Here is an 11,307-nt window from a genome sequence, read left to right as displayed (position 1 = left end):
AATCACCCAGATGCTTTTCGCCTTATTTTTTGGTGTTCTATACGATAGAATCGAGAAAATAAACAAAATACAAAAAAATAATTTTTTGCAAAAATTTTCTAAGTCTTTTTTCCTCAGTGTCCCGTTACGTACACTCCAACCCTTACTTGTTTGACCTATTTATACCTATAGATGACCTATTAATTTTCAGAATAACTGAAATTATTTTCATTAAATCAAAAGTGAATGAATTAATACGGTCTAACAGCCAAAAAGCCTTGGTTCTACAATTTTATTCTATACTCTATGGTTGTACCCGATTAGTAAAAAAAAATACGAACAACAACAAACGGACGGGCTTTGATTTTGATTTCCATTAAAAAATAAATTCTGTTATCAACGCCGTTGTTTGTAATTTTGCATTTATTGAAGTAAGAAGTATGTCTAGCAATTGACGGTACCTTTAAGGTTTAAAGAAAAACATTACATTCACAAGAATCTAAAATTAGATTCATGGATTCTGCGCGTCGCAAATAGAAAGAAGAAAATGCCAAAAATACCGTATAAACCCGAAAAAACTCGGGAAGACGATGAGGATTACGAGATTGTGTCTTTTGAAGACTTCTGTGACAAGTCTCCTGGGTCGAAGACAGATTTATTGACTTTGAATGACAATATAAATTATCGTCTTTGTTACGAGAGTGATAAGGGCTCTAAATTAGCTGAAACTGAGGGTGAAAGCTCGAGAAGCGCTGACAGACACACGGAGACTTCGCTAAATGGACCAAAGGGAGTTACTTTTAAGAGGAGGCTGTCGAACTCGTTCGCTCCTTTTGGGCGGTACAATGGCAAGGGAGGTAGGGCTCCACTGTTCAGCGGGGTGATCCCTAAGCCGAAGAATGAGGGCGAGTCTGGTGCTAGAGAACATAGGTAAGTACTTAAATACATCAATTTGTATTTTTTGTTAATGTAAACCCACCCAAATTCACAGGGATGTTAACATTTTCTTGTGGTGCAATATGGTCAATCTATTTTTGTGGTTTCCATTATATAATTTAAAATTGCATAATTCCTAACATCTCCTTTGAAACTAAGGCATTCATGGCTTTGCCAAAGAAACCCTAGTTGAGGTAAGAACATTTGTTTAATCATTCTTGATGGAGAGCCATTAACTTGCTTACAATTTAAACACTGAAATGCATGCTTAGATATTATGTGAATAATTTTAACTTTGCAGTCATAAAACAGGCATGCAACATAATGTGTATTTTCTATGACCATAACATTATTATCTTTATTGTTTCTAACTTGTATAAATTTCAAATACCTACATTATACATACATTGTACATATGTACATTTGACACTGCACCGTCTCTATTTCGTATACATATATTCTTGATTGTTGCTGTTGTTACAAAAATCTAAGTTTTAGCCCCTTTGTGTAAAGGATATTCTGAATAATCTCGCAGTGTAAGTAGTTTTATTTACATAATTTATTAAATTTCCGGTCCAAGATGGCCATAGTTGATGTGGGTAATAAGTCTGCAAAGTTGAAGTGGGATTGGGCGGGTCACATCTGTCGAATGCACCTGGACAAGTGGGCCAACATCACCACAAACTGGATCCCTGAGGATGGAAGGCGACCGAGAGGGAGACCAAGAAAACGCTGGAGAGAAGACTTGGAAAGCTTCCTCTCGGACTGACCACAAACAGCAATCGACAGAGAAAAATGGAAGGCTGTGGGGGAGGCCTTTGCCCAGCATTGGGACAGCATAGGCTAATAAAAAAAACTGTATTTCATGGACTTGGAACTACAGTTTTGTTTATAATCACATAAAGCAAAATGTATATTAAAATAAGGCATTGCAAAAAGAGACTGAGAATAGAACTTGAATTGTTTAATATTTCAAGTTTCATGCTAGCTGTTCTTGTAGAGTTGCTTTTTGGAAAGAGCAAAATCTTTCCTTCAATAATCAAATCTTTTCTTTTAAAAGCACCAGTGTACCATTTAAAACTCAAGAACATTTAGTTATGAAGCCTATAAGAAAGGGACAGAAAATATATCTTACTCATCCAAATAACAACATATCATTTCTTTGTAGCTACACTACAAAGTTCAACTGGAACAATAATGCCTATCTATTGTAATTTAATGACTAACATTTGTTTGATTTATGCAACAAACATGAACTTTGATTGCATAGTTAGTTGTAACTAATATCAAATACAAATATATAAATAGGATATCATATTCACTTTTGCTTGTTGAATCAAGCTAGTGTTATGAGCAAGTTGTGTTAAATGTGCAATATTGTTATCATGGAAAAGTGGGTGTTTTATTTTAATTACAAGCTTTTTTGGATTTATTTGATCAGTGTTTCTGTTGACAAACTTTTTGGCCTTGCAAATATCAAAAACTCAGATTTATTCGTTTTTAATAAACTAGCTACAAGAATGACAATTCTATGGTCACTGGAGTGCACTTGTGTCTGCAATTATGCTTGTACACTAGAATATTTCCTGCTGAGATTACTGTTTCTTTTGTGAACAGCCACCATGGCTGAACATCGGTCTGGACAAGTCTGGATGACACTATTATAACATGTATTGTTGTACAGATACCAGCGCTTCTCAGAGCAGCGCAACATATTCCAGCGCGCGTGGGAGCAGCTGCCGGGGCTGGGCTCGGGCATGCTGGGCGTGGCGCTGGTGTGCGCGCTGTGCGTGGCCGCCTGGTGGGCCGTGGGCGGCGCCGTCGGCGGCACTTGGGGAGAGGAGCACTACAGGTGACTGTGCTTACTGCTGCCCGGGAGCAGCTGCCGGGGCTGGACTGGGAAATACTTCCTATAAGTACCTGGATAGAGATTAAAATTGCCATGTTCCTCCCCCAGGTCCGATTTTCAGAAATATCATATCAGCCATTCGTGTCATTATTAAGTTGGGTAACTAACACAGCTTTCTTCTATAGACTTCTGTGTATAATTTTATGTCGGAAATATTAAAAAAATATTTACGTATCAATAGTCAGTTTTTCGCAATAATTGTAACAAAACCTTTGGGAACAATGATCTCAAGGCTCATACTATAAGGCAGCCATTCTTTGTTTACTTACCCTTTTGTTGTCCTACAATTATTTTCTATATTGTACTACTCATCCACTTAAAACAATATTAACAATGCAAATATTTTTCTTCATTTTACAGAAAACTATGGGAAAAGACACATCCTGATGCCATAAAGAAACCGCTTTCACCGATGCCATATGAGAAGGTAATTCCTATTCTCTTCATTCATTTTCCAATTTATATAACTTATAAAAAATACATACTAATATACCTAATAAACAGTTTCCAATCCAGCAAGCTCCGGAATACAGATACCATGATCATAATAACTTGAGTACTAAAAACAAAAGCAACGCTACTGAACGTAAGAAGACAGAACTTAATAAGAAGAATGTGTATCCGGAGAGGACCGTGGAAGTTTTGCAGGATATGTGCTCGAAGGTGGAAGAAGTTATGAAGTTCGATTGCTTTCCACAAGGCACTGCAAATGAAAAGGATTGTGTTAAACGAGGTATGTTAATGATTAAATTTTTTATGTGTTTCCAGCTTTTGCCCAGAATTTTTTAATAAACTATTTGCGGCATCAGGATAAAATACTGCCTATGACTTTCTTTGTAAAAAACAAATGTCATTCAAATTGATTCAGTAGATTTGGTGAACAGTTCGACACATGGATAGAGTTACTTTGGCATTTATAAGATTAGTAAGGATTTAGTTTTTAGGTAATTAACATTACCCAACAGGGAATAATGATATTAAAGTCATTACAGAGAGTTTAAAAGAATTGTTAATAGTATAAGTTACGAATTGTTAAGGATTATTACGCTACCTTTCGAACGCAGGCGGCTTGCGATAACAGTGCTATGAGAATGTAGCCTTGATATTATTTGATGACTTAAAAGTTTTAAGTTTGTATTCTAATGTATCGGAGTTTTAAGTTAAAACTCCGATACATTAAAATACAAACAAGTAGATTTATGATCCAAGAAGCATATAATCACCTTGTACCAATACTTGAAAATTGTTTTCGTGCTTGACCTTGCTTATTGCAAGCACGCACAGTTTTCCAGACGAATTAATTATGTAATAAAATAATAATGATGCATGTAATAACATCCTCAGCTATATTATGTAAATCTAAAACTGACCGCACTGCATTTGCGTGTTCGAATGACTTTTTATTCGAGGTATTATGCAGCTTTGTCTTGATTCTTGTGGTTTTAGTATTTTTTTTTTTTATAACATGCATTTGGTATATTTGAAAGAAAAACCCCTTCAAGTTTAGGTGGCGTACAAGGCCCTGCAAAGTCTACCTTATTTGATTTAGGACTCATTTAACAAAAAAGCTAGGCCAAGCCAGTGGCAGAAGAAAAATACCCTCCTTCTCGTGAGATTAGCTTGTTCAAGCAAACATAGTAACTCTCCAGCTTTATAATACGTTTTATATATTTATAGGTAAATTAAGCTATCTATAAAAAAATAAGCGCAAACTATTCACACTGCCCTTTTCCAGGATGCTGTTGGAAATCAACAGATACTCAAGGCGTGCCGTACTGTTACTATCCCTCACACTACGATTCCTTCCGCTTCCTCAATATGACAGAAGATAAGCATGGTATGAACGTATACATGGAGAAAGTACGGCCTTCAGGATATCCGGGCGACTTCGAAGTCGCTAGGATGGACTTCAAGTATTTGTCTGATGATGCTTTGCAGATTAAGGTAAAGTCACTAACTTTTTTTTATGGTATGCAAATTGACTGAAATTCAGCAAATGCCATTGAATGATTGAAGTAAGATTCTATAAGTTTATGGAATCTTTTGAACAAAATGGAAAAAGCTGTAATATATTTGACTATGTTCAGCAACCAGCTTTCAGCAGACGTTCCAAGTTAGGTCTACACCGATCTTGAGTAACGTGATTTTTGTCCGCGGGCGAATTTATCTGTAATTATTTTTAACCTTCTTTTGATATTCATTTTAAATATAACAGTGGTAAATGCCAACTCTGCACCCCCATTCACACAGTGAAGAAGAAATGAAGCAAACTCACCTGCAATATCAAGAAATAGGATAATCATTTATATTTTTAGAACTTGAATGAAGTAGATGTTGAATTGTATCTCCATATTCTCAGATCTACGACGCGGAACACAAACGCTTTGAACCGATGCAGCCGGAAATAGCGATGGTGTCCAAACCGTTGTCTAAGAAGAAATACAGGGTACAAGTAGATGGTTCTCTTATCGGGTTCAAAGTTATCAGGAACTCGGATAATGTTACTATGTAAGTGATTTTGTGTTTATAACTTGTTAAATTAAGGAGGCAGGTAGTTAAAGATTATTTGAAATCATATTTGAAATTAAGCTTCGGAAAAACAACAAATGTAATAAAAGGAATCTTACATAAAATGATGCTGAAAACATAAGACAAAGTTAGTCGGCTAACTGCGAAATAATCTTGATATTTTTGTTTATCATGGCATTAAAATAAATAACAGTCAAGTGCCACAGATTAATCATTTTATTTGAAAGTAGGTGGAAACCTGATAAAAAGCCGATTACTTTTGTAACTCCAGATACTTCAAGAAGATTCCTCATTACTGCGATTGACACAGCTAGCATGAAAGCGTATTTATTCCTCAAATATATTCATTCAGACCAACATTTTGTGACTTATTAATTTGCATATTTCCAGCGTAAACACCCAAGACATAGGCGGTCTGATTCTCTCCGACAAGTTCCTGCAGATATCGGCGACATTAGCCACGAGCCACGTGTTCGGGCTGGGCGAGAAGCGGGCGCGGTTCATGAACGATCTCAACTGGAATACATTCGCCTTGTTCAACAGGGATAGGGTTCCTAATGAAGGGGTAAGTTTAGTGAATTATAGTGGGACTAAATTATAGCAAAATAGGAGATTTTAGGGATGGTATTGTCACAAAAGTATCGGCCAAGAGCCCTTCGATCGAAAGAGAAGAGAAAGAAGAGCGAATCGATCAGCCCTGGAAAGCAAACGACGAATGAGGACTGAATTGATATTTTTTTTTCTGAACAGGCTCTTTTATTTTCGGATCGGAATATTTTACTTGTGTTCAAATTTTTGAGTAAATACGGTGTTGGGGTCCCTCTTTCTAATAAATTGCACTGCTAAACAATAACTTTCTAGTTCTTAAGAAGGCACTATAGTTTTTTATATTTTAAAACACTGTAATAAATACTTACTCGTCTAACTTGCACAATACAATACATATCACCTACAATTTCTTACATTAAACTATCCTCTTCCTAGATGAACTTATACGGCACTCAGCCGTTCTACCTGGCGGTGGAACACGACGGCAACAGTCACGGGATGCTACTCCTCAATTCTAATGCTATGGGTATGGTTATAGAAATGTAAATCTATACTTATAATAAATCTGTAGAGAGGTCAATTCTGTACATTGAATATATTTCCAAAATAACTATTAGGGGGTGATTAGTGATCGATACTGATGCCAAAAATGCAATCAGTAAAATTTTTGTCTGTCTGTCTGTCTGTCTGTCTGTCTGTCTGTCTGTCTGTCTGTCTGTCTGTATGTTCGTTATGGAAACAAAAACTACTGGACAGATTTTAATGAAACTTGGCACAAATATTCTTCATACTTCTGGGCAGGTTATAGGATACTTTCCATCACGCTACGATCAATAGGAGCAGAGCAGTGAAGGTAAATGTTGGGAAAACGGGAGAAGTTACTCCATTTTTTAAGCTTCCGTCGCGTGTGCAGCCTTAATGGTTACAGCTACACAGAAACCATGTACGATGGAAATATTCTTCATAAAATTATGTAAAAAATATCCCATGGGAGCATATGTCTATCTTTTATGGTTGACTCACAATAACACGTAAAACTCTCGGTAACTTAGCAGCTCGGAGCTTTCTGATTATATTTGTCTACTATTTCGTTTATAACACTCTTACTCACACTAATTAAACATAGTTAACAGTATTATCTATTAATTAAAAAAAGAATGATTTAAATCGGTAAAAAAACACCAAAGTTATACATGAAAAACGGTAATAAGCCACCGCGCGTGAATACTGAATCACGCACGCTATAAGGATCATTTTAGTGCAACGGTCGCCGCGCTCGACGCGACTCGCGGCGCGGTGGCTGCGCGAGCTTCATACAATATTTGGCTGTTGGTGCGATTGATGCGAATAAACGTTCAGAGCGTTCAACCTTATTGCGCGATTTTTAGGTTTTAAATAATTTATTTTTAACTTTCTTTTGTTGTTATTTTATAAAATAGGTTGGTATCTATTAGTTATTTTTGTGTTTAAATATTCGTTCAAATTACAAATTATTAATAGTTTACATTTTATTACTTAAAGAAGCAGTAAGTACGCATAGATTTAGATAATTGGAGGGGCTGGTGTTTATTATTTCTTCCTCTCTTTGCACAAAGTCCGACTCTAACGCGGACGAAGTCGCTGGCAGAAGCTAGTAGTATATAAATACACGTAATATAGTAGATGTAGTGGATACGTCGTAATTTGTACTGTACAAGTAGTTTTAGTGTACAATTGTACACAGATATAGTAAGCATATTTTTTTTGTGCTTAGAGAATTTTAAATTGAATAGTGTATCTATGTTATATTAATCTGACCCGTTAGAGTATGATCAAATTAAATGCAGCTATTGACGAATTTGCTTACCTATCTTTCTAGGTTCTATTTTGTAAATAGGCCTACTTTCTACAAGCAACAGCAAACAATAAATTATTAGACCAATAAGTAGGGAAGTACTTATTTTTCTAATAATTTGTAAAGAAATCCTTTGCCAATAATTTGTCACTGAGATTTATATATTTATTTATAAGTACACCAATCATTACACACAGTAAAGATATTAAAAACATTAAATCAAACTTAACATGTACACGAAAATAGCTTAACCAATATACCTATTATTTACCACCCCACAGATATAGTGCTACAACCGACCCCGGGTATAACATACAGAACGACGGGCGGTATTCTCAACTTCTTCGTGTTCCTGGGTCCGTCTCCCAAGGAGGTGGTGGCTCAGTACACCGAGCTGGTGGGCAGACCATTCATGCCGCCCTATTGGTCTCTTGGATTCCATTTGTGCAGGTAAATGTTTTAAGCTACATCCGGTTAGACTGGAAGCCGACCCCAACATAGTTGGGATAAAGGCTCAGAGGATGAGGTAATTGTTTTAATGGGACTTGGTGATATGTTACATAAATTTTTATGTTATAAAAAGTTAAGTATTACTGGTTTTTTGTCCATCATCTTTTCTAAAAGTTCCAAATGAAATCCGTAAGTTACTCCTTGGAACTTTTGAATCCGTAAGTTGTAAACTTGACGCTCCTGGGTAAAAAGTAGCATGCTTCGATGAATGGGCTGCCTAACACTAAAAAACTTTTTCAAATCACTGCAATAGTTCTTGATAAATATATTTTTCTTTGCAATTGTTCAATTTGAGCTGTTTTTAGTATGTACATGGGTATATAATCGAGAACCTCTTGTTTCAGGTTTAATTACAACTCAGTGAATGCTACTCGGCAGGTATGGAAATCTAACAGGGATGCTGGCATACCATTTGTAAGTAGTTTTCTATTCGTAACTCTAAAATGTTAGGAGTAAATTAACGAACCAATTAAATTAGGAGAAAATTAAGGAGTACGTTAATGAATATGTGCTAGATTTTGCCAGCGTTCTCACCAGTGTCGCGGGGGAATTTCTCCCCTGTTAAAAATAGTTCATATCACTTGATTTCATTATGATCATTAAATGTGCAGATGTTTTTGAGGCTGTCTTTTGTAAAATTGACTTTCAAAAAGTGCTGTTTTTCAGCGTAGTCTAAATAATCAAAGATTTATCTTTATTCCAGGACGTACAATGGAACGATATAGACTACATGCACGATCACAATGACTTCACATACGACACTGAACGTTTCGCCGGCTTGCCCGAGTTCGTGAAGGAAGTACATTCAGAGGGCATGCACTATATGATTATTATTGGTAAGTTTTTGAAAATTAAGCTCATAAATATTTATTTAAGAAAATAGGTATGGTGCAAACATCCGGATAACTATGCAAATGTCATAGGGATAGCTTGCTAAGTCGTGGTGGCCTAGTGGGTAAAGGACCAATCTCTCAAGTATGAGGGCGCGGGTTCGATCCCAGGTCAGGCAAGTACCAATGCAACTTTTCTAAGTCTGTATGTACTTTCTAAGTATATCTTAGACACCATTGGCTGTGTTTCGGATGGCACGTTAAACTGTAGGTCCCGGCTGTCATTGAACATCCTTGGCAGTCGTTACGGGTAGTCAGAAGCCAGTAAGTCTGACACCAGTCTAACCAAGGGGTATCGGGTTGCCCGGGTAACTGGGTTGAGGAGGTCAGATAGGCAGTCGCTTCTTGTAAAGCACTGGTACTCAGCTGAATCCGGTTAGACTGGAAGCCGACCCCAACATGATTGGGAAAAAGGCTCGGAGGATGATGATGAGGATGATAGGGATAGCTTTCCAATAGTGAAATATTTTTAAAATTGGTCCAATAGTTTCGGAGTCGGAAACAAGCAGGATTTCTCTGATTAATAAAGTTTGACACTTTGTTTTTTTTTTGGATTAATGAAAATTGCAATGTGCTCTGAATGGTCTATAATCTTTACTTACAGCAGTAGTTAGATGCCATAATTATTTGAATAAGATGTTTTGTGTCAATGATCCTACTTTTATTTTCCCTTAAAAACTGACTTGGTAACGTTTTGAATTGTTTCAGACCCCGGTGTAGGTGCGTCAGAAAAACCGGGCACATATCCGCCTTATGACAGAGGAGTTGAAATGGACATATTTGTCAAAAACAACACCAATCAGATTCTTGTTGGACAGGTGAGAAAAGTAGTCTATAGTCAGTACTCCTCAATAAATAGGCTATCTAACACGGAAAGAATATTTCAAATTGGATCAATATATCCTGAAATTAGCACGTTCAAACAAACACACAAACTCTTCAAGTTTACAACATTTGTACAGATTGCCAACCTGATGTTGAGATTTGTTATCAACATCAGGTCAAACTCTTTATAATTTTATGTGATTCATATTTTTCCAGGTTTGGAACACTGGCTTCACAGTATTCCCAGACTTCACTCATCCGAACTCGAGCAGCTACTGGTTGGAGATGATGTCCAATTTTCATAAACAAGTTCCTTATGATGGAGCGTGGATTGTAAGTACCACATTTTGTTACTTGTTTTTATTTTTGTAAATGGTTGAAATTGGTAGAAGAATTAAATAGTGATTGTAATTGCCATCTGACACATGTATGCAATGTATGGATTTCTTCATGATGACATGTATGGATTGATTAAGTAGTTACAGTAACATCGTTTGACATCAATCTGTCGAATCTTGTAAGCAAAACCTTAACCGTCGTACCACAAAAACTTTTAAACGTCTGTTGAACACTTGTTTAAAAAATGTGTGGCTGCAAAACGGACGTTATTTCAACGTCGTAATCTGTATTTTTTTAAAGAAAGGAATCAACAGATGTTTTGTTTAAAAGGTTTTGGGGTACGACGGTAAGTGTTCCAATGTGGTGAGGGTGCGTATCGTTAGTCGAGTACACGTCACTCGTCGCCGCGCGTCACGCCACCGCTTGCCGCTGCGACCACACGCCGCGGTGTGTTGAGCATACAGCCGTCATGCTATTAACTGAAAAATAAATAATATTGTTAACATCTTCACAGGACATGAACGAACCTTCAAACTTCCGCGACGGAGCAGCAATCGGGTCCTGTGCCCCTGAGAACTTGCCGTACATGCCTCACACACACGACACAGAGCTACGTACACACACACTGTGCATGGACGCCCGACACTACGCCGGACAGCACTACGATGTACACAACTTGTACTCGCTCACTGAAGCCGTCGCTACTTACTTGTGAGTATATATGTGTTAACAAAACTGTCCGACCCGTTAAAGTATTGTTAGGTAAGTGTATCTGAGTCCTATGATGTAAAAAGTAATATTTAAAAAACTTCCAACTCATATAATTTATGCCTCTACAAACACTTTCAAAAGGTAACCATTCCAAAAGGTAACTTCCTACATAATCCACTCAAATAAACTTGAAGTATTCAAACAATAATTGAATAGTAATTAAAAATAGTAAATGAAATATTGTCTCGTCTAGGTTCCCCAACTGCAATAATTCAACTCAAATGTATGGGGTTGAA

The 11,307-nt window shown here is 36.8% G+C and overlaps 1 protein-coding gene across 1 annotated transcript in view; it reads left to right on the top strand.

Moving 5' to 3' along the window:
• Positions 1-303: 303 nt before the first annotated feature.
• Positions 304-11,307, top strand: part of LOC124634907 — a 40,410-nt gene continuing 29,406 nt past the window's right edge. The window contains exons 1-14 of the mRNA XM_047170580.1: positions 304-909; positions 2,600-2,767; positions 3,185-3,251; positions 3,329-3,557; positions 4,560-4,768; positions 5,184-5,332; positions 5,744-5,918; positions 6,338-6,428; positions 8,018-8,186; positions 8,591-8,660; positions 8,950-9,082; positions 9,845-9,954; positions 10,178-10,294; positions 10,815-11,011. Of these exons, the coding sequence (XP_047026536.1) occupies positions 527-909; positions 2,600-2,767; positions 3,185-3,251; positions 3,329-3,557; positions 4,560-4,768; positions 5,184-5,332; positions 5,744-5,918; positions 6,338-6,428; positions 8,018-8,186; positions 8,591-8,660; positions 8,950-9,082; positions 9,845-9,954; positions 10,178-10,294; positions 10,815-11,011 (2,267 nt within the window). The 5' untranslated portion in view covers positions 304-526. The remainder of the gene's footprint in view (positions 910-2,599; positions 2,768-3,184; positions 3,252-3,328; positions 3,558-4,559; positions 4,769-5,183; positions 5,333-5,743; positions 5,919-6,337; positions 6,429-8,017; positions 8,187-8,590; positions 8,661-8,949; positions 9,083-9,844; positions 9,955-10,177; positions 10,295-10,814; positions 11,012-11,307) is intronic.

This window comes from Helicoverpa zea, chromosome 12 (genome assembly GCF_022581195.2).
Source record: "Helicoverpa zea isolate HzStark_Cry1AcR chromosome 12, ilHelZeax1.1, whole genome shotgun sequence".
Taxonomy (NCBI): Eukaryota; Metazoa; Arthropoda; class Insecta; order Lepidoptera; family Noctuidae; genus Helicoverpa; species Helicoverpa zea.
This window is presented reverse-complemented; position numbering and strand designations above follow the sequence as displayed.